Consider the following 24,445-nt stretch of genomic DNA (forward strand, 5'->3'; position numbering starts at 1 on the left):
GACCCTTCCAGCTCGATCTGTTGGACAAATGGTCCAGATCGCATCTTCACATGCACCAGAGGATCAGTCTGTCACCAAAAGCCAGGATCTCCCTTCTGTGGTGGTTACAGATTTCTCACCTCGTCGAGCATCGGAGGTTCGGAATTCAGGGCTGGATCCTGTTAACCATGAAACCACGCAAGCCTCAGAGGTTGGGGAGCAGTCACACAGGGGGTGCAGTTTCAAGGAAAATTGTCAAGTCAGGAAGTCATCCATCCAATCAACATCCTGGAACTCAGGGCCATATACAACACCTTTCTGCAGGCCTCCTATCTTCTTCACGATCAGGCCATTCAGGTCTAGGTCAGACAATGTGACGGCAGTGACGTACATAAACTGACAGGGCGGTACGAAAAGCAGAGCAGCAATGTCAGAGGTGTCAAGAATTCTCTGGGCAGGAAAAAACGCTGTGGCGTTGTCAGCAGTCTTCATTCTGGGAGTAGACAACTGGGAAGCAGACTTCCTCAGCAGACACGACCTTCACCCGGAAGTGTTCAGGTGCTTGACACGTCGGTGGGGATATCCACAAATCGACATGATGGCCTCTCACCTCAACAAGAAGCTCAAGCAGTATTGTTCCAGGTCGAGAGACCCACAGGCAGTGGTGGTAGATGCTCTGACGACTCCATGGATCTATCAGATGGTGTACGTGTTTCCTCCAAGTTCTTTGATCCCAAGAATTCTCAAAAGAATAAAAAGGGAAAAGGTTCAAGCAATACTCATTGCTCCGAACTGCACAAGAAGGGCCTGGTTACGTGGACCTGCTGGAGATGCTCCTCGAAGATCCATGGCCTCTACCTCTTCGCAAGGATCTTCAGCAACAGAGCCCGTTCGTCTATCAGGACTTACAGCAGCTACGTGTGACGGTATGGAAGTTGAACGGCTGATTCTAGCCAGAAGAGGGATCCCTAACAATGTTATCCTGACTATGATCCAAGCCAGGAAGGGGGTAACGTCTAAACATTACCACCGTATTTGGAAGAAATAAGTCTCTTGGTGTGAGAGCAGAATTTATTCTGCGGTGGAATTTCACCTGGGACGTTTCCTGCTTTTTCTGCAGGCAGGTGTGGATGTGGGCCTACGTCTGGGCTCCATAAAAGTCCAGATTTCAGCCTTTTCCATTTTCTTTCAAAAACAATTGGCTTCTCTCCCTGAGGTCCAGACATTTTTGAAAGGTGTTCTGAGCATCCAACCTCCCTTTGTGCCTCCCACGGCATGGCTATGTTTAATGGCATGGAAGTTGAACGGCTGATTCTAGCCAGGAGAGGGATTCCTGACAAGTTCATCCCGACTATGATCCAAGCCAGAAAGGGGGTAACGTCTAAATATTACCACCGTATATGGAAGAAGTATGTCTCTTGGTGTGAGAGCAGACAATATTCTGCAGTGGAATTTCATCTGGGACGTCACCTGCTTTTTCTGCAGTCGGGACTGGATGTGGGCCTACGTCTAGGCTCTATTAAAGTCCAGATTTCGGCCTTGTCTATTACTTTCAGAAACAATTGGCTTCTCTCCCTGAGGTCCAGACGTTCTTGAAAGGTGTTCTGCACATCCAACCTCTCTTTGTGCCTCCCACGGTACCTTGGGATCTCAATTTGGTGCTGCAGTTCCTCCAATCAGACTGATTTGAACCATTACTGGAGATGGACGTAAAATATCTTACGTGGAAGACCGTTACACTTTTGGCCTTGGCTTCAACAAGACGTGTATTGGAGCTGGGGGCTTTGTCTCACAAGAGCCCCTATTTAATTTTCCATGAGGACAGAGCTGAACTCAGAACTAGTCAGCAATTTATTCCGAAAGTGGTGTCTGCGTTTCACAACAACCAACATATTGTGGTTCCGGTTATCGCCGACACTTCCACTACTTCAAAGTCTTTAGATGTTGTGAGGACTTTGAAGGTATACGTAAAGAGGACAGCTCATCACAGGAAATCCGACTCGCTGTTCGTTCTATATGATCCCAATAAAATTGGGTGTCCTGCTTCAAAGCAGACAATTGCAAGCTGGATCAGGCTCACTATCCAGCATGCTTATTCCATGGCAGGTTTGCCGGTTCCAATATCTGTACAGGCCCACTCTACTAGGTCGATGGGTTCTTCCTGGGCGGCTGCCCGGGGTGTCTCGGCTTTACAGCTCTGCCGAGCGGCTACTTGGTCTGGTTCGAACACGTTTGCTAAGTTCTACAAGTTCGATACTTTGGTCTCTGAGGACCTTCAGTTTGGTCAATCAGTTCTGCAGGAACTTCAGCACTCTCCCACCCGGTTTGGCAGCTTTGGTCACATCCCCATGGTACTAAATGGAACCCCAGTATCCTCTAGGACGTAAGAGAAAATAGGATTTTAATTACCTACCGGTAAATCCTTTTCTCGTAGTCCGTAGAGGATACTGGGCACCCGCCTGGTGCTTCATTCTTCCTGCACTGTTACTTGGTTAAGTATTGTTGGTTCAGCTGTTGTTGTTCCTGTTTAAAGTTGGATTAGCATAGCTTTCCTCTGTTTGTGTGTGCTGGTTCGGAATCTCACCACTATCTTTATCTATCCTTCTCTCAAAGTATGTCCATTTCCTCAGGCACAGTTTCCTAGACTGAGTCTGGTAGGAGGGGCATAGAGGGAGGAGTCAGCCCACACTATCAAATTCTTAAAGTGCCCATGGCTCCTAGTTGACCCATCTATACCCCATGGTACTAAATGGAACCCCAGTATCCTCTACAGACTACGAGAAAAGGATTTACCGGTAGGTAATTAAAATCCTATTATCTAAACCCGATGGTGTGCATACATTGCCGATTCTATGGCACATGTGCAGAATGAGTCCTGCATCATCACACACAGTACCCACTGGGCTGAAGACATTTGGGAGCAAGGTGAGGAAGGTGCCAACCTCAGTTTGTGGAAGTACCAAGGCCAGGGTTTGCGCCTTCCGATGCATACTTCCTGGCTGCAAGGACCAGTCTGAGTAACCGGGTTAGATGGCCAATGGTCTTGCAGATGTCCAATGCTGCATCTTAGGAAGCAGCACTTGGACCTGTGATGCTGTCTTTTCCCCTCAGGCGCCTCCTGCGTCCAAAGACTGAGCAGCATGTGAACTGCATCCATCTCTAAGTCAGGCCCATGAACACCACAAAGACAAGAGGCTGACTTACTCATATCAACATTTATTGATATTGCTTTAAAAGTTTGCAGACTTCAGCGTATATTAGACTTCACAAAGTTCAACTCTTCGTCTTCATGTTTAATTGCCTATTGTCATTATAGTCTTCTACTGTATACCCATTAGTCTGCATTTATACTGTTTTGAGTAAAAACTTTTATGACATATAAAAAAGCAAGTGACAAACTCAGGAATGTACATACGTAATTATTGTGCTTTCTCCACAAATATAGGGAATGTGAGGCTTGTTTACATGTTTACACTACCAGTCACTGGTATACTGTTGAAGGAAAGTATGTCTCTAGAAAGGTATTAGTATAAGTCAAATTCCCACTTAGGAAAATATTTTTAATTAAATGTTCAAAACAACATTTTGAATTTTACATATTTTCAAGTTAAATATATTTGTTACATTTTTCTGTCTGGCTTCTATAATATAATGATTATTCTGATTGCTTAGGCTGAGTACAGATGACAAGTGATATATGTACACCTGTTCGTGTGTACACCCAATATATCTATAAACAGCATCGTTCCAAGACCTATCACGTTGGCTGTACAGCCCAGCACATGGCGATATAGCTTGCAGATATACCGGTACATCTGCCTGTGTGTACGGGCAACCCACCGACAATGACGTCACTATGGGTTCCTGTGACCAGGCATGTTGGGCGGAGAATTGGTAAGAGTGTATGCACCAGATAATTTATGCACAAAACCTTACCAATAATTATATCGGTCGGCTGAGCCGCCAGCCAAGTGTGTACCCAGTTATACACTTTCCATCACTTGCTGTTTGCTGATCTTAAATCTACCTAAAAACATCTTCACTCCCCGATGTATACCTCAGGAAGACAGAATCACCAAAGACATTGAGGTAAACATGAAAATGTTATATCGGCAACTGACATGAAGACAGTTACATGAGGTAGCGATACTGTTAAGATGGTGGAACAGAGCATACAATAAAATGTTAGCTTGAACAGAACCTCACTGTATAAAATTATGAATATGAGGATGTTCCATAGAACAGTTAGAGAGGTCTGTGTAGGTCCTATAAGTGATGGTCTTTGAAGTGCTGCTACCGGCATAGTTATATGGTTGTATGGTCTCTTTTCTGACAAGGGCAATCTGCCCCACATAAACACTTTGCTAAACAGTCTCACAATCGGGTGCCTTCAGCCTTCAACTGGCTGTCGGGTGGCAGCGGCTTGCCCATGTTCTGTCCTACAGTTGGACCATACTTGTTTTCGGACCTGGCCTCCTCCACGTCTTTCTTCATCTGGAATCCATTGGCCATGTCTTCAAAATCCTGGACAGGAAGGAATTTGATGGTTTTCTCATCCCAGACAGTCTCAAGTCGCTTCTCCCAGCTCTTCAGCATCCCAGTTCGAGCTTCCTGAGGTAAGTGAGCCACAGAATATGTGATTTGAGGTTCCAGGACTTGGAACCCACATAAATTCAGAATCCCATTCTGCAAATACACAAATAATGAGTTAACTCCTTTGGTAACCTAATAAAATGATGTACAGGGTATTTATGCACAAATGGTGGGGAGCCCATGGAATGTAAATATATGCAGTGCGAACAGGCAACCTGAAAGCTCTGTTCTATGGTGAGGAGTCAGACCCTTAAAATGGGATATGTACTGCCACACGGTGGTCACACTAGCATCCATTGTCCATGTTTTTTAATTTTTTTTGTGAAATCCCCTTTTCACACTGCGCACGTGTCTTCACTCTCATTTAAACTAATCACATAGCTGCAGCATTGGAAATGTAAATGTAAACCTTCACTTTCCCATAAGGTGTCTCACACACTTTTAAACCTTGTGGGGAAATTAGTTTTCAAAACTGGACTAATTGGGAAAGTGGGGGGAGGGGAGGAGACATTGTGTTGGGTTGCTCTGGACAGCAGTACATACCCGATAAGTGGCGAGATGTACTGCATTGTGGATGTGATGCTTAGTACATCCCTCACAGAATGGGGTAAATTTACTAAGAAGGGAGTTTTTTAGAACTGGTGATGTTGCCCGTAACAACTCAGATTCTATCTATTATCTTTTAGAAGCAGCTAGATAAATGTTAAGTAGAATCTGATTGGAATCAGTATGTAATGTATGGGATCCCGGCGTTCATAATACTCCCTCACAGAATGGGGTAAATTTACTAAGAAGTGAGTTTTTTTAGAACTGGTGATGTTGCCCGTAACAACTCAGATTCTATCTATTATCTTTTAGAAGCAGCTAGATAAATGTTAAGTAGAATCTGATTGGAATCAGTATGTAATGCATGGGATCCCGGCGTTCATAATACCGATGTCGGGATCCCGATGTCTGAAATCTCGACAGGGGTAAGTAGAGGCTACTTCTCTCTCCTCAACCCTCTGTTCCTGCAGCCTACCCTTATCCACCTAAACCTACCTCCCCATCCCCACTGCCTAAACCTAACCCTCCCTCCCTCGCAGACTGACCCTAACCCCCCCCCCCCCGGGGTGCCTATCCCCCCCCCCTCCCCGCAGCCTAACCTACCCCACCTCTGCAGCCTAACCCATCGGCTATACTTGCGGTTAGAATACTGGCTGTCTACTGCCCCTTCGGAGTTCCGGCATGTGGAGTCCAATGGGTGTCGGGATTCTAGCATCAATATTTCGGCTGCTGGGATCCTGACAACCACCATCTTGACAGCATCCCACGATGATGTATCAGGCGTAACCGTTCAACTATGGCTCTCCAGCCTCTGTCCCTCCTTTTATTATTTGCGGTGTGCTCCAGTGTAATCTGTTACTGAGAAATTCAAATTTATTGCTGTATGATTCCAAATTGTATCAAATTAGTAAAGCTCATTCTGAGTGCAGCTGCGAGGTTAATCTTCCTTACTAGACGTTCATCATCTGAGGTGTATGTGTTTTACGGTTAGGGGCAGATGTTGTATGTGATAGGTTTTGGGTGGTTTTGTGCTGCATTGTGGAGGGGGGTGAAGGGACTGTGGGTGGCGGAGTGTGTTGTGGGAAGGTGTAGCAAAGATGAGGAAGGTGTTTTGTGTGTGCAGCGGGCGGGGGAGGGTGCGTGCGTGTTGCTAGGAGTGTGAAGGGTGAGTGTGTGTGTGTGTGTAAGGGAGAAGAGGTTGCATTGTTTGTGTGCTGATAGGCGATGGTATGTCTCTGGCTGCTGGAGCTGTAAAGTGTTGTGGTGATAGGGCTGTGTGGGACCATGAGGTGGCACTTGTTCCCCCCCTTGTGATGGGGGCATGCAAGTGTGGATTAGGGCAAAAGGCATTGCTGCACATACGGGGATGGATGATAGTGCAAGGCGGGCGTCTGTGAGTGTCTGCGTTGGGTGTATAGAATCTGGAATGTGCACTCGTGTCCCTTGTCCCGAGGTGTGGGTGTCTGGTGCTGGCGTGGAACATACATGTCTCCCGCAGGGCTGGGGGCAGTTGCTGCGATACACCTAACGGAAGTAGAGTGGGGTGCGGGGTGCTTGCAGTGTGATGCGGCGTCGCATGTGCAGCAACGGGCAGTGTTAACATGGTGTGTGCTGGTCCATTGTGCGGACGGCGGGTCCCGGCCAGCATGTCCCCTCAGCAGTGGCGTAAGTTCGTCCTAGACGCCCGGAGGCAATATAAATACAGGTGCCCCCCTATATAGAGGCAAAAAAATAAAATTATATATATATATATATATACACATACACACACACCACACCACACCAATATTGATCCTGCAGGCTATATATATATAGGCAGAATGAGGGGTCATTGTATATATGAGGCGGGATGAGGCAGAATGGGGGTCATTGTATATATGACAAAAATGCAGATTCATTAAACGGGCATTGAAACGTTGCACTACTTCAATTGGTGTCAGTGTGCAAATCATTGGAGTGCCGCACCACCTCTATTTTGCTAAACTACTTTGCTGTGAGGGCACCCAATGTATTAGTCTATTATGTGGCTGTGCCAGACCCCTACCTCTATCTATATATACACAAACATACATACAGTATACTGGCAGTGCACTTATACAGGGAGAAAGGGAGCATAGATGGATACCTTGTGTAGTGAAAGAAGGCTCTACTCTCCTCCCCAATTACCGGAGGCAGAGCGCAATTAGGAAGTGGAATACAAGGCAAGCGTGGTACCAGCTCTTAAACTCCGCCTCGCACGTGTGTCCATCCATCCCGTCCCCCCCTTCCCCACAGCAGCGGGGAAACGGTAGCAGCAGCTCCTCTCCTACCTCCCACAGCAGGCGCTCACCAGCGTACTCTCCTGGGGTTTGCGCTGTGGTGGCGGCTTACAGGAATGAGTCAGTTCAGTGACGTAACTAGAAATTTTTCTCCCCCAAGCCAAAAAATTATTTCCCCCCCCCCTCCATAATTGGCAGTATAGAGTGTGTGGCTTCGTTGGGATGGCTTACCATAAAGGGGCGTGACATTGCAGGAAAAGACTGCGTTATACCCCAGTTTTCCAACCTGCACGCCCAGACGGGAAAGAAAAATAATCCTGATTCATGCCCCTTACATTATTTGTAATTTTTCCTCCTTATAGTAATGCCCAGTATACATTATGCCACATACTGCAGTGGCCCTTAGACATTATGCCACACACAATAATGCACATGACATAATATGCACACACCGTAATGCCCACGACACATTATGCCACACACCGTAATGCCCCCGACACATTATGACAGGAATCGCAATGCCCGTTATACATTATGCTACACACTGCAATGCCCCTGATACATTATACCACACACCGTAATGCCTGTGACACATTATGACAGGAATCACAATGCCCATTATACATTATGCTACACACTGCAATGCCCTTGATACATTATAGCACATACAATGTCTTTGACACAGTATAACACACACCACAATGAGCCTGAGACATTATACCACATATCACAATGCCCGCGATATAGTATACCATACACCGTAATCCCCGACACATTATGACACACACCGCAATGTCCGTGATACATTATGCCACACACCGTAATGCCCATTACACATTAAGTTCTACAGTAAGGCTTCTAATTACTTTTAAATTACCTGCTCGTTGCCAGGGGTTTCATGCTCTTGGTTCCATGCACGGTGCCAGGGGTTTTCATGCTCAGGGTGTCATGCTCGTTGCCAGGGGTTTCATGCACTGGGTGTCATGCTCGTTGCCAGCGGTTCCATGCACGGTGCCAGGGGATTTCATGCTCAGGGTGTCATGCTCGTTGCCAGGGGGTTCATGCACTGGGTGTCATGCTCGTTGCTAGGGGGTAGTGCTTGTTGCTAGGGCCGTGCTCCCAGTGCCACATATGCCCCCAGTGCCAGATATTCCCCCACAGTGTCAGGTATATGCCTCCAGTGCCAGGTACATGCCCCCAGTGCCAAATATACCCCCCCCCCCCCAGTGCCACATATGCCCCCTCAGTGCCTGCTCCCCCCAGTGCCAAATATTCCACCACAGTGCCACATATGCCCCCTCAGTGCCTACTCCCCCACAGTGCCAGCTATATGCCCCCAGTGCCTGATATTCCTCCACAGTGCCAGGCATATGCCCCCAGTGCCATATATTCCCCCCACAGGGCCAGGTATATGCCCCCAGTGCCAGATCTTCCCCCACAGTGCCAGGTGTATGCCCCCAGTGCCAGATATTCCCCCACAGGGCCAGGTATATGCCCCCAGTGCCAGATCTTCCCCACACAGTGCCAGGTATATGCCCCCAGTGCCAGATATTCCCCCACAGGGCCAGGTATATGCACCCAGTGCCAGGTATATGCCCCCAGTGCCAGATATTCCCCCACAGGGCCAGGTATATGCCCCCAGTGCCAGATCTTCCCCCACAGTGCCAGGTATATGCCCCCAGTGCCAAATATATCCCTCTCCCCAGTGCCACATATGCCCCCCGCCCCAGTGCCAGGTATATGCCCCCCAGTGCCAGGTATATGCCCCCCAGTGCCAGGTCTTCCCCCACAGTGCCAGGTATATGCCCCCCAGTGCCAGGTGTATGCCCCCCAGTGCCAGGTGTATGCCCCCAGTGCCAGGTATATGCCCCCCAGTGCCAGGTCTTCCCCCACAGTGCCATGTATATGCCCCCCAGTGCCAGGTATATGCCCCCCAGTGCCAGGTCTTTCCCCCCAGTGCCAGGTATATGCCCCCCAGTGCCAGGTATATGCCCCCCAGTGCCAGGTCTCCCCCCCCCCTCGTGCCAGGTATATGCCCCCCAGTGCCAGGTATATGCCCCCAGTGCCTGTCCCCCCCCCCCTTGTGTTGGAGGGACACGGAGCGCATAGAGCGTCTCTCCTGTGTCCCTCCCTGGCTCTCTCCCCCGGCTGGTCTAATACAGGAAGTGCCGGTTCGTGAGCCAATCAGAGCTCACGAACGGCACTTCCTGTATTAGACCGCCGGGGGAGAGAGCCAGGGAGGGACACAGGAGAGACGCTCTATGCGCTCCGTGTCCCTCCAACACAGCAGGGAGGGAGACCGCAGATTGACATGCGGACGCTCGTCCGCATGTCAATCTGTGTAAAGTCAGTGGGCGCTGCGAGGCGCCCTCTTCAGGTTAGGAGCCCGGCGGCAGCCGACTCCGCTGCCTCCGGGACTTCCGCCCCTGCCCCTCAGTAGCTGGATTTGGTAGCTGGTGACGGGGTTTGGCGGAGGGAGGGTTCCGTGGTGTGGGGTGCAGGTGTCAGTCGGGGTCTGGGTGGCTGTGTGTTGCCGGGAAAGGAGGCGCTCATTTCCACATGGCCGCAGTGTGTGTGTGAGCTGGCAGCTGTGTCCGGAGCGGAGCATGGTGCGTGCCATGGGAGTGTTGTGTGCGCAGGGATGGGTGGGTGGTGTGGCGTTGTGCAAATGGCGTGCGGTGGTCTGCATGGCCCCCCTGTGTTAGGTGGTGATGGGGTTGCATAAGTGAGGGGTCCATGGCATGGGGTGTGGGTGTACACATGGCCAGATTAAGCCATGGGGGGACCCAAGGCACCCAAGACAGGAGTGCGCACCATCACCCCCCCCCCGCTGATCACCAGCACCAGCACACCCCCCCCCCCCCGCAGATTACCAGGAGAAAATCAAGCCGCAAATAACCATCCCTCTTCCTTCTCTCTCTCTCTCTCTCCCCCCCCCCCTCCTATGCTGCTCGCGCTGCTCACCTGGCTCACACAGGCAACTGGAGTGCTGCGGCAGGGTGAGAGGACACCAGGTTGCCGGGGCAGGAGTGATCCACGCTGGCGGGGGCGGAGTGCGGGCTGTGCGTGCGGCTTCCTCCTCTCGGCCAGCATAGCCGAGCAATCTCCAGCCTCCGCCGCCAGCAGCATCTCTCCTGATAGCGGCGGAGGCTGGAATTTGCTCGGCCGTGCTGGCCGAGAGGAGGAAGCCGCATGCACAGCCCGCAATCCTCCCCCGGCAGCGTGAATCCCTCCTGCCCCGGCAACCTGAATGGGGACAGAGCTCCGGTTGAGGGGACCCGTAAGTTAGGGATCCCAGGGTAGTGACCCCCCTTAATGCGGCTCTTGTGTGAGCGGGCGCAGTGTGGCGTCCATCCAGTGGCTGATTGTGTCCGCCTCCCTACTGATGTGCTGTGCAGGGCAGAGGCCGTTGCCTCCCCCCAGCACTGTAACTCCACCCAGCGTTATGGCCAGGCACAGAGTCACAGACTCGGGCTAATATATAGGAGATTTTACTCACACACAAAGCCATTTACCAAACTACACCAACGTACATTACTTTTCTTATCTCAAAATATCTCCCAACCTGACCTCTTCGCTCTTCACAAGATCTACATCTCTCATCTACACTCATAATTCGCTCCGTTCATGATTGCAGGCCTTTCTTCGGTCTTACAGAGCCTGCAACGACTCTGTAGAATGCCTTCCCACACACAATAAGACTCTCCAAATCTTCAAGTGTTCCCTAAAAACTCACCTCTTCAGGCAAGCTTATTAAATTGCAGAACCGCCCACATAACCTCTATAAGCTTTCCTATCCAATTACACCCCCACTGTACAGTTCATACATATCCTCACATTATTTTCTCTCTCTTCATTTTCCCTTTCTCCTTACCACGGTTCATCATTGATGTGTGGCCCAGGGGCGGAACTACTGGCAGGGCAGCCAGTGCATTGCACTGGGGCCCCGCCGCACTCAAGGGCCCACAGCCGCCGGCATTACAATGAGTTACAATGACTCATTGTATCATGCCGCCGCGGCCGCACACCAGCGCTCCCGTCGGGTCTGCGTCCCGCCGCCCGCCCGTCTTAACGAACAGATCAGGGCACTAGGGCAGCAGCCGCAGCACCAGACACGCTGCCACGGCTGCCGCCCCTGTAACACACTCAGCGGCAGCCCGGCTGAAGGGGAAGGAGCAGGAGGGGTCCCAGCCGAAGAGGGAGGAGGGTCCGTCCCTCCCTCATACAAACAGGTCTCACTCACTGTGACTGGCTGCTGCTGCTGCTGGAAGGAATGCTCTCTCCAGCGCCTCCTCCTCCACACGTCCTCCTCCTCCTCCTCCTATAATAAAATGCTGCTGCAGTGCTGCAAGATCATGATGTCAATCAGGAAAGCGAGGAGGGGCAGCTAACTCAGCTCCTCCCCCTTCCTGTTTATATTCCGCCCCTCCCTCAGCTTCCTCTCTCTCTCTCTCTCTCTCTCTGTGGTTGGGCGCCGGGGATCTGACAAGCATCACGCCAAGATCTCGTGGCCGTCCCCGGCGCCCACTGTCATAATGGGAGGGACTGGGAGGGAGGGAGAGAGGAGCTGGAGCTGCTGGTCATTCCCTAATTTCCCTATGTGCATGGTGAGTCTCCAGCCCGGGAATCGTCTGACGCTGCACTAAGGAGCCTGAGCCAGCGGAGAGGGTAAGTATAATTCTTCTTTCTTTCTTTCTGTCTCTTTCTTTCTTTCTTTCTTTCTTTCTTTCTTTCTTTCTTGGGACTGCCTCCCGCTATGTGTAAAAATGGGGGACTGCCTGCCGCTATGTGTAAAAATGGGGGACTGCCTGCCGCTATGTGTAAAAATGGGGGACTGCCTGCCGCAATGTGTAAAAAGGGGGACGCTGTCTGCCGTAATGTGTAACAAGGGCACGCTGTCTGCCGTAATGTGTAAAAAGTGCACGCTGTCTGCCGTTATGTGTAAAAAGTGCACGCTGTCTGCCGTTATGTGTAAAAAGTGCACGCTGTCTGCAGTAATGTGTAAAAAGGGGGACGCTGTCTGCCGTAATGTGTAAAAAGGGGACGCTGTCTGCCGTAATGTGTAAAAAGGGGACGCTGTCTGCCGTACTGTGTAAAAAGTGCACGCTGTCTGCCGTAATGTGTAAAAAGGGGGACGCTGTCTGCCGTAATGTGTAAAAAGGGGACGCTGTCTGCCGTACTGTGTAAAAAGTGCACGCTGTCTGCCGTAATGTGTAAAAAGGGGGACGCTGTCTGCCGTAATGTGTAAAAAGGGGACGCTGTCTGCCGTACTGTGTAAAAAGGGGGACGCTGTCTGCCGTGATGTGTAAAAAGGGGGATGCTGTCTGCCGTACTGTGCACCGTTTTATGAATTGGTATTATTTTGTGGCCACAACCCTTCCCCATGAAGCCACGCCACTATGTATTTTTGCGCGCGCCTACGGCGCGCACTGCCCCTGTTTTGCATGCAGGGGTGGGGCTCCGATGCCGTTTCTTGCACACAGTGCTAAAATGTCTAGTTACGGCACTGTTGTTAGGTATCCATTTCTCTGGCACTGAGCAGGTCCCCCTCACCAGATCCTCTCCAGGGGTGAGGGGGTGGACTTGGATGGGATGTGGGGGGGGGGGGAGGGGGCAAAGCATTTTGTTGCACCTGGGCCCACCGCTCGCTAGTTCCGCTATTGGTGTGGCCATATCATACAGCTCACCAAGAACCTTTGCAATCTGGTGGACCACTATGTAATAGATAACACCTATCTTTGGTATGAATAACTATTTCAGTATAGATTGTAAGCTTGCGAGCAGGGCCTTCCTACCTCTATGTCTGTCTGTTATTACCTAGTCTTGATCTATCACTGTTGTGTCCAATTGTAAAAAGCAACGGAATATGCTGCGCTATACAAGAAACTGTTAATAAATAAATAATAAATAAAAGCTTAGTAATGCAAGACTGGGGTTTGATATATCAAGCAGTGGAGAAGTGGGCCAGCAAGGAAAGCATTGATTAAGCTCGGTAGATGCTGACTGGTTACCACAGCCAACTTCTCCACACTTTTTAACTCAGTGATCAGGTTTAATGCTTCAGCCGTATAGCAACATATGACTGCAATTACACCCGAGTACTAAGAGCATTGGTGCAGCACTGATGCCAACCAAACCTTCCCAAGAATAAAAACACCCCCCAATGTGGCATAGAGACCACTTTTTTGAACCAGCAAACAAAAACATCTTTTGCGCCCACTTTCTACTATACCACTGGGCATGGCGACACTGACAACATGGCTCCGCAATGAAGTGGATATAGCTAAAGCGTGACTAGGCAGAATCATAACCTAAATAAAAACACGTCTGATACGATACCTGCAGTGGCCATAACATAACATTTATGTCTCCATTGATCCCTTTAGGTGAGTACATTGCTTCTGAGGTACCAGTGGTGAATGAGAGAATGGCTTTCTTATCCTGTTAGAAACAGACAAAAAGTAAAATAAAATATATACAGTATATTCAGATAGTTAGAAATACTGTGAAAACATCTGCTATACAAATTATACCATCCCACAGTGCTAGCTGTTTTTTGGCACACATACATATAAAGGCTTCACATGTACTAAAAAATCCCGGTGTTTCTCTGGATATGTGGGGTAATTCAGACCTGATCGCTAGGCTGCGTTTTCGTACAGCGAGCGATCAGGTCTAAACTGCGCATGTGTATGCACCGCAATGCGCAGGCACGCCGCACGGGTACAAAGCAGATCGCCGCTCAGTGATGAGTTTGTGCGAAGGATCCATTCGCACGGGCGTTCTCAAGGAGATTGACAGGAAGAAGGCGTTTGTCTGACCATTTTCTGGGAGTGTTTGGATAAAACGCAGGCGTGTCCATGCGTTTGCAGGGAGGGTTAAAGCCTGTATGCGAAACGTACGTAGGACTCCAGCCTGGTGTCCTACTGTGCTTTATTTAAATTGAATGTGTTACTTATAATTTCAGTATCAACAATGCTCAGCCAGAAATAGTGTGTACTACAGGCAGAAAGCACGGCATTGAAAAATAGATCACACGGTTCAATTCAGTATAGTCAAACCAGAATGTATACCAATGCTCAGTGGTAGTCATATTAAGAAGTGACACTACCTGCTTATAAGAAAACCCGTTTATAGTGGTGTTGCATACAGTGTCATATCATCTGTTAATATATATGTGTAAGATCGGGATAATAATAAAGTGGAAATACTTCTAGATATAGTAATCAGTTGTGTACTTATGATGGAATTACCAGTAAGTCAGATCGGTACGGGGGCAATCAATGCATTATAATCACAATGTATTAAAACACCATTGGCAGCCCTATAAATTGATTTATCTCAATACGGACTTACAATAATATTGATCAGAGGTACTTTATTGTATCAATGGCATATAGAAATATCCTCCATGTATATTTGAGCATATATATATAACCTGCATACACATTACAGTAGCAGACAAGGGATTAAAAGCGCTAATATCTCCAGGTCTGCTATAAGGCATTAATATAAACTGACACCCTGCGGGTCACTGGAGAGAATCAGTGAAAATAAAGGCTGTCTAATCGCAGACATCACGGCTAATACAAGCAAGCGGTCAACATTGAATTATATTCTAGGATTGCTGCGTTTTAATGGCACTTATACTAAATCATAGAAGTGGTCAGCATTGAATTACAATCCATGATTGCTGCATGATAATAGCATTTATATCAAACCAGACAAGCTGTACACTGAATGATACAGTGTGCAACATAATCAATACATGCTCCCCTTCTAACTTAGATGCAATTAGTAATAGCAGCTTACGGCTGTAGCAAACATTGTTGCATAATGTGATCTGGCTGCCTGCCAAGAACTACAGCTGAGCTTAGATAAGAAACATTAGTTTCAAAAATAAAAATTTTGTGAACATACTTAGTAACACGTATGTAGAAAATATATGTACAGCGCCACTTGTGGGATAAATTCCAAAATTATGTCAAACTGATTAAAAAAGAATTAAAAAAGAAGAATATCTTTAAAAACACACACACTCCCTTGTTTTAGGTGTCTGCCACCCCCTAAAAATGCAATGCTGGTGGAGTAATGCTAAAAGGTATGGAAAAAGTGGGGGATAGGGGTACCGGCGACATGTGTTGTTTAAAAAGTATGTACTAAAAAACTCCTGAATTTATGAGCCAAAAAATATATATATAAAAATAATCCAAATTTAATACAATATAAAAGTTAATAGATAAAAAGTACAAATTTTCAATAGATAAAAATATATAAATATAAGATAGGAGATTAGACTTAGCTTTAAAAATAATAAGCAGGGGGTCAGTGCAGGGAATCCAACGCGTTTCGTCACATATGACTTCTTCAAAGGAAGAAGTCATATGTGACGAAACGCGTTGGGTTCCCTATCCCCCACTTTTTCCATACTTAGTAACACATTCAGGTATTAAAATTACCAATAAAAGGATACAATAAATATATAATACACAGACACAGTAAAGACACCCAGGCTGTTTTAATTCTTCTTTTTTATATTTATTCTTCTTTGTATCGTCTCACAGTGTCATAATCTTTTCACATATATGTTGTTAATATTTCGCATAGTGTTTTCGATCTAGTAAGATAGATTAATCATATTTTAGGACAGTAAATAAAAGTTACATTTTAAAAACCCAGTGCACCACTAACAGATCACTTTTTTCTTGTTGTGTGGGTTATTTTCACACTGCCCATGCCCAGAACAGTCTTTGCGTATTAAGGAGAGAGAAATGACTACATAGGAATGGAAAGAGTTAAACCTCCTGTGAGAGGTGGACCTAGCTGTGAGGAAAGTACAGCCCATGGAAAAAGGGGAGGGTTAATATATATGGGGAATGCTAGGCCAGCTTGGTCTCTCTTGCTGCTGAATTGCGCTGGAGGAGAGCATTTGCCCAGTGAGGTTGGCTGTACAATATGCGGCAGTGCGGCCCGATGGTCGGGGGTCGTGGTTGCTGCATTATGACGGGCTGCCAGTGACGAAATATCAGTTTCGTTGGATGCTGGGGCGCTGTCTGGCAAGCTTGGGCCTTCCACCCGCTGCTTTCGGGACGCATTCCTTCCGCATCGGGGCTGCGACGTCGGCTGCGTTGGCAGGGTTTTCCGTGGCTGAAATCCAGGAGGTGGGGCGATGGAAGTCATCGAGTTACAGACGATATATTCACCCCGTTGCATGATATGTTTGCTTGAATATGGTTTTGTTTATTTGTAGTTGTATAAGTCCTGTTGTAAAGTTCAGTACGTCCTTGTGTGGTGTATCTGTTTGTCCCCCCTGTTTATCCTACTCAGGGATTAGCCACTCGCCGCTGCTGGCAGCGGGGGTCTGGAGTTCTTTTGCGATTTTTTGCCTTACTTGACGGACTGAATTCTAATCCACAATTCGGCTGATCAGTTCTAATCAAAGTCCCTCAGCATGTTTTTACGCTTTCACCTCCAGCTGAGTTCTTACATGTTTTTCCCATTTTATACCCCCCTCCCCCCCTGTTTATTTTCTTATTTTAATTTGATTTTTCCTATTGTGTGTTTATGTTCTGCTTCAAATTGGCTAGAAGCTTGTGCAGATCGGCTAGGCCGTGACTTCTGCAAGACACGAAAACACCATTTTTTCTTTTGGCAGATCCTTCAGGTTAATGCGTTTAATAAACTCTGCTTTAGATACTTATTAACCGATTTTTTTACCCCTTTCCTTCTCTTCAGGTTGGGTAGAAGATGATGTGGCAATCTGGGTGGTTGGCCACTCTTATGTGTACTGGGCAGCCAGGTTTTTGGCCTCGGAGGGGGCACAGATGTTTCCTAGGGCTCATGGCGTTCGTTGGCTTGGTTGGCAGGGGATGATGTGGAAAGATCTGAAGAGTAGATTGGTCAGTCAGGTCAGCGAGCATGGAGTCCCTAGGGTGCTGGTTGTCCATTTAGGTGGCAACGACCTGGGGAAGAGGACATCTTTGGAGATGCGGTGGGCCATGATGAAGGATCTGGCCAGTGTGGCCGCGGCATGGACCAATTGTGTCTTGGTGTTCTCGATGATGGTGCCAAGGTTGAGTTGGCGAGGTGTGGCGGACGGTCACCTGATTGATGAGGCCAGGCAAAAGGTGAATGGGGCGGTGGCAAAGTGGGTGTTGTCCCACGGAGGCAAAGTGGTTCGCCACTTAGGATTCGGTTTCGAGACAGTCACCTTTTTCGGCCTGATGGTGTGCATCTGTTCAATGAGGGGATGATGCTTTTCCTGGAGGATCTGTTTCTAGTGTTGCAGGAGTTAGGTTGAGGTTATGGTGGCGGTGCGAAGACTCTGGGGAGGAGTCTTTCGCTGTTGGCGGAAAAGAACGGCAGGTTGTAGTTTGTCTTGTTAGCTGTAGTGATTTACAGTTTGGTGTGGTTTAGGTGCACTCACCTCCATCGACTTTTAAGGCCGCTCGACCACCCGTCCGGGGGCAGCGGCATCACCCATCAGGGTGGGTAGTCACTGTGGGGGTATGAGTCGGGCACCTATTACCGATTTTATAGTTTGTGTTTAAATTAGGATGGTTTTGAATTTTAATGTTTTAAGGTTAGCGTCAGTTGAATAGAGCCGTTCTTTTTTCTGCCACCATATGCCGGCTGAATCGGCATGTTAACTAAAATTTTCAATTTACAGGTTTGCTAATGGTTAGGGTACAATAAATAGCTGACAATTTTCTGCCAAATTCAAGTCTCCGTGTCATTATGTCTTGGTATTAAAGGTAATGAATGCTTTACTTTTGAATAAGGGGTCCACAGATTATTATTAGGAGGTTTATGAGCCCAGGCAGACTTGTGTGATTTTCACACCAGCCTGCACCTGGATGGGCCGAGCAGGGCTTTCTTACATAGGCAAGGTACTCTAAAAGCATGCTTGTGTAATTATGAACACATGCAGACTGGGGTACAGATCAGGGCTGGGGGGTTAGACAGTGTTATTTTAGGCAAAATAATGCTTTTCAGCACTGCATCCCTCTCCATGAGGGACAAAGGTAGTGATGACCAGGATTCTAATTGTGTAGCAATTTTGTGTAGTATGGGAGCGAAATTAAGAGCACAGATATCAGACAGAGAAGGTGGAATATAGATTCCCAAATATTTCAGTTTAGAAGTATTGTGTTTAAATGGAGATAGGATAGAAGAAGAGGGAGAAGAAGACAGAAGAGTGGCGGCAGCAGAGGTCAGTGGGAGGAGCTCAGACTTGTCATGGTTAATCTTAAACCCTAAAAAACGGGCCAAACAAATTTATGGAATGGAGGATGGTTGGAAAGGAGGTGAGGGGGTCAGAAATAAAAAGCAACTTATCATCCGCAAACAACGCAATCTTGAGGGAGTGATGGGCAATATGAGTACCGTGAAATTCAGATAAGTTGCGAAGAGCAATCGCTAAGGGTTCAATTGCCAATGCAAATAAAAGTGGGGAGAGAGGGCAGCCTTGTCTGGTGCCTCTTCCTAAGGGTATAGGAGCCAACAGGTAGCCATTACAAATAATTCTAGAATATGTCATTATATAGTATACGTAGAAGGGAGATTAATCGGTCGGGGAAACCAAATTTATTAAGGGTGTTAAATAAATTATCCCAGGAAACTAGATCAAGTGCTTTCACAGCATCAAGTGACAGTAAATAGGAAGTGTTAGACTCTGAAGAGGAATGCAGCCAGTGGGAAGCTACAATAACCTTACGGATGTTGCCCGAGGAATGCCTGACTATGAAGGCCGTCTGGTCCAAATGAACAACCCAAGGAAGCAGATACTTTATCCTGTCTGCCAGAAGCTTTGTGATCAGCTTATAGCCTACGTTGAGTAGAGCTATAGGTCTATACGAGCCAGGTAGATGGGGGTTCCTGTCTGGTTTAGGCAGCAAGCGAATAATAGCATCTGTAAAATATTTGGGCATAAAGCGGGCGGTGAGCAGGGTGTTAAAATCTGAAACCAAAGGATCTATGAGTTTCGGTAATAATATTCTGTAATACTCCCCGGAGAATCCATCCGGACCAGGGGACTTCACAGGTTTAAGATGTTTTATAGCAATCTCAATTTCCTGGGATGTAAACGGGGCACAGAGGGATGACTGTGACTCAGCCGAAGTAGAGGAGGTAGCAATAGATTCCCAAAAGCAAAATTCACCGGAGACATCCCTGGGTGGTTGTGTATATATATCACTATAAAAGTCATGTAACAAAGAGGCAATATCTTTATCAGGGGAGGCATAAGTGCTGTAAGGTCGCTGAATAGATATAAGAGAAAGGGAAGTAGAAGACTTCACTAAATTGGAAAGTAAACGACCGGTTTTATTACCGAATCTATAAAACATGTGATCTTTGTAAAATGTATGCCTGTCGCCTAAAGAGGAAAGAAGGCCATCAAATTTGTGTTCTGCCAAAAAAAAAGTAGATTTGGTAACAGAAGTCGGGGTGGTCTTATAAGCCTGGTATGCCGCCGTCAATTGAGATTGCAGCAATTTATGAGGAAACACGGCCTTTCTTTACCTGGGAAATATATTGGATTATACGCCCCCTAATTACAGCCTTTGAGGTCTGCCAAAAAATAATAGGGTCGGATTCCAATATGGAGAGATTATCAAACCTGAACTCCTCCCAAAATAACTTGTTTGTTGCGAAACCCTAAAGAAGAGGCAAAATAAGAAGGAAAGCGCCAAAGCTTATAAGAACCTACGTCTAAGGAAGAAGAAAAGGATATCCAAATAAGGGAATGGTCTGAGAGGAACATCGGCTCAATACGTGCATCAAGTATATTGGAAAATATGGAGTCTGACAAAAGGATATAGTCTATTCGTGATAGTGAACCATGAGCGGCAGATAGACATGTGAAGTCTCTGTCAACAGGGTGGAAGGCCCTCCATGCATCAGTTAGTAGTAATTGTTGAGCAATAAAAGGGATGCCGACCTTGGGAGATGGTCTTCTAGGCGTAGCATAATTGGAGTTCAAATATGGGGAGGAAACAATATTAAAGTCACCTCCCAAAACTAAACGGTCAGACACAAATGGGGCTAGTTTATTCAAAAGCATAAGAAAGAATGGGGTGGAGTGTGAATTAGGTGCATATATATTACAAAAGGTATATTGAGAGGCATAAAGGTCTACCAGAGGATACCTGCCGTCAGGGTCAATATCGGTATGCAATACTTATATAGCATGGCGTTTTCTTGCCAGGAGGACAACTTCCCTAGCCTTTGAAGTGTAAGGGCAGCTGCAAGGACCGTCCAACCGAGGGAGGACAATTTATTTATTTCTGGAAGCAACAAATGAGTTTCCTGTAGGAGTACCAACTCTAAATGCATCTTATTTAGATAAAGAAGAAGTTTTTTGCATTTAATTTGGGGAGTGAATACCCCCCACATTCCAAGAGCCCACTTAACCAATGCCATATATCACAAAACACAGAAATTAAGCAGTTGACTCAGACTTCCTGGTAATTAGAGTAAAAAGACACAGGGCGGGAAAGAATGGGACGAGGTGGAAAAGAGAACAGCAGAGGAGGATCATAAAGTATACTCCAACAACAATTTTAAGAAAAAGAACTTCACAATTCACATTTCTGAGAAAAGACAGATTACACATTCTTGATAGGCGGAGCTCCCAACCTAATCCGCCATAACTAAAAACGTGTAAGAGGGAGCAATAATCCCTCCTAAAACCATGTCAGTGACCAACAGAAAATCAACAAAAAGACAGTTTAACCACAATATGCAATAACACCTGAAAAATAAGAAAAATACAATATTATACTACATCCCCTGAGTCGAGATAAAAAAGAAAAATGGTACTGTGCATAGAAATATAGCGATCAGCATATAGTCAAAACAAATAATACAGCAATAATAAACAGGTGCGTATTTGATACTTCACCACAACGGAGTATGCCGTGCTGTGATGAATGGGAAGAGGACTGTAGAAAACCAACAAGCAAATAAGTCCGAGCAGAACTCTGTGAGACGAGAGGAGGCAACAAGAGGAGAGTTCATGGAAATAAACCGTAGACAGTAGAAAGAGTCCAATATGGTGAGGCAAAGAAAGCAGGAGTCAGTTTCAGATGTCATCTTCAGCCATAGAGTGGGTTTGCCCCAGAAATGCAGCTGCATCATCGGCTGAAGTAATATCTTTAAAGGAGGAGTCATTGAAGATTCTCAGACGAGCCGGGTAGAGGAGGGCAAACTCCCCCCCCCCCCTCCCCCTCCCCCCTAAGCCAACTGCGAACACACTGGGGTAAAAGCTTTACGAAGCCTTGTCAATTCAGGGGAATAGTCTTGAAAAATAAGAAGCTTGGAATCATTCCACATAAGGTCCCTTTTCCGTCAAGAGGCGGACCAGATGGTCTCCTTGTGTATATAGTTCAGGCATTTGAATAAAACGACTCGAGGTCTAGAAGAAGAAGAGTCACAGAGCTGTCCCGTATGGTGGGCCCGTTCAATCGCATTATCCGAACAGACGTCTTGAATTTCAAGAAATTCAGGCAGGGTATACGTCAAGAAATGATATAAGGCTGTCCCTTTAAGAGATTCTGGCAGCCCCACTACCCTCAAGTTGTTCCTACGGGAACGATTCTACAAATCGTCCTGTTTTGCTCAGACCTGCATGTCAAATTGTTTCAGCTGCGCTGTTAAATCTTGCATGGATAAAAATGGCTTGAGAGTTTTCTCCAGCAGTATGCTCAACTGCCAATACCCACTTGGCCAGCTGTTTACACTGGCTCTTAATGTCGGTAACTGCCTGTTGCAGAGCAGCTGCATTTAGTGTGGCTTGTTCCTTTAACATGGGCTGCACTGTCAACCTCACAACCTGCACAATATCAGCATATATTCTAGAAAGAGAAAAGAAGACTCTATCTTGGGGGCACTCTTTGAAATATAAATAGGGCCAGATATACCCTTAGGTATCATTAAAATATAACCTTTAATTGTATCTTTAAAATTAATAGGAATTTGAAAAGGAAAAATATATAAACACACACACAGGTTTATTCATATACACCTTGGGATCACTTGTCTATCACAAGGAGTTCAAAGAACACTGATTGCTCACTATGGAGCTTATTGGTTCAGAGAACACTGATTGCTCACCGAGGAGCTTGTTTTAATTATTTTTATTCAGATTTTTTTATAACCAATTATGATCTCTCACTGTTTAAACAACCATATCATGAATAGGTATTGATTTACCGAACGTCAGCTCCTATATTCTCAAACACATGTATAATTATAAAAATTAAAAATTTGCCCAAATGGTATATACACAGTGTTGAGAGATGCAGAATGCCCATCATATTTATATGGTATCTTATGCGCTCATTAGTAGCCCGACATAAATAGTTGGTATAGAGAGAAAAAAGGAAAGAGTAAAAAAGATGATCAGTATGCCATGGTACATTGCTTCTACTGTCTCACCGTCATGAGCTCAAGGTTTTTGTTAGCTCAGCGGCCGGTGGATGAGAGGGCAGCGACCTTGAAATTTCTGACCAGAAAGAGGATAAGTGGCCGTACTGCATTCCCTGTTAGAGCGGATGGAATGTCTCGATATCCTAGGACATTGCAGGACACTGCACCGCAATCCAGGGATGAGTGTTAACCGAAATTGAGTACAATTCCTGCCTGTTTAATTTTCAGGTAATTGCAGGGAGATGATAGGGAGTGGTTCAATGTTAAACCAGTGCCGTGCACATTCTCACATAGAAATGCATTTATCAAAAAAGCCGTTCTCCACACAGGCTATTAGCAAAGTACTTTCCCAAATTTATTTTCAGGTATACTTTATCGGTATACTAATATTGTTAGGCTCACTTAACATAATTCATTATTTTCTCTAACATTTGACCATAGGTCACTGAACAATATGTGTTGGGCTAAAAGTAGCAGCAAACCCAGCTAGAATGAAAAGTTTTTATGACCGCAAACCCAGTCCAGCCGCTGAGATCTCTTTTCGTCATGTACTCTGGTCACTAGGACCGGTGCAGCGGACGGCAAATATGAAAACAGCAGCGCTTCGGGTATTATCAAGTGATGCCAGATAGTGCAGTGAAGTGAGCAAGCCTACGGGTGAAAACGCGTTTTGGCACGGCTGGAATCAGCATGGCAATGTCGCCTTGTGAAAGTTAGAATCACTGGTCCTACAACCAACATACGCTGCTCCGTCCAGAAGTCCTGCTGCCTTTAGAACGGTAATCTTCCTATTTTCAGCTAGCTCTCATCCACGGATTGTGGTGCAGCGTCCTTGCTCTGTCCTATGATATCAAGGCGCTGCAACCGCTCTAACGTGGAAAGCAGCACAGCTACTAATCTTTTTTCCGGCCAGTAATACCCGAAGCGCTGCTGTTTTCATATTTGCCGTCCGCTGCACCGGTCCTAGTGACCAGAGTACATGACGAAAAGAGATCTCAGCGGCTGGACTGGGTTTGCGGTCATAAAAACTTTTCATTCTAGCTGGGTTTGCTGCTACTTTTAGCCCAACACATATTGTTCAGTGACCTATGGTCAAATGTTAGAGAAAATAATGAATTATGTTAAGTGAGCCTAACAATATTAGTATACCGATAAAGTATACCTGAAAATAAATTTGGGAAAGTACTTTGCTAATAGCCTGTGTGGAGAACGGCTTTTTTGATAAATGCATTTCTATGTGAGAATGTGCACGGCACTGGTTTAACATTGAACCACTCCCTATCATCTCCCTGCAATTACCTGAAAATTAAACAGGCAGGAATTGTACTCAATTTCGGTTAACACTCATCCCTGGATTGCGGTGCAGTGTCCTGCAATGTCCTAGGATATCGAGACATTCCATCCGCTCTAACAGGGAAAGCAGTACGGCCACTTATCCTCTTTCTGGTCAGAAATTTCAAGGTCGCTGCCCTCTCATCCACCGGCCGCTGAGCTAACAAAAACCTTGAGCTCATGACGGTGAGACAGTAGAAGCAATGTACCATGGCATACTGATCATCTTTTTTACTCTTTCCTTTTTTACTCTATACCAACTATTTATGTCGGGCTACTAATGAGCGCATAAGATACCATATAAATAT

At 46.5% G+C, this 24,445-nt stretch overlaps 1 protein-coding gene across 1 annotated transcript in view; it reads right to left on the reverse strand.

The window, feature by feature from the left end:
- Positions 1-3,518: 3,518 nt before the first annotated feature.
- The window catches only part of LOC134970181 (NAD(P)H dehydrogenase [quinone] 1-like), a 38,035-nt gene continuing 17,108 nt past the window's right edge, over positions 3,519-24,445 (reverse strand). Inside the window, exons 5-6 of the mRNA XM_063946199.1 lie at positions 13,716-13,817; positions 3,519-4,665 (exon numbers count right to left, since the gene is read on the reverse strand). Of these exons, the coding sequence (XP_063802269.1) occupies positions 4,354-4,665; positions 13,716-13,817 (414 nt within the window). The 3' untranslated portion in view covers positions 3,519-4,353. The remainder of the gene's footprint in view (positions 4,666-13,715; positions 13,818-24,445) is intronic.

Source organism: Pseudophryne corroboree, chromosome 11, assembly GCF_028390025.1.
Source record: "Pseudophryne corroboree isolate aPseCor3 chromosome 11, aPseCor3.hap2, whole genome shotgun sequence".
In the NCBI taxonomy this organism is placed as follows: Eukaryota; Metazoa; Chordata; class Amphibia; order Anura; family Myobatrachidae; genus Pseudophryne; species Pseudophryne corroboree.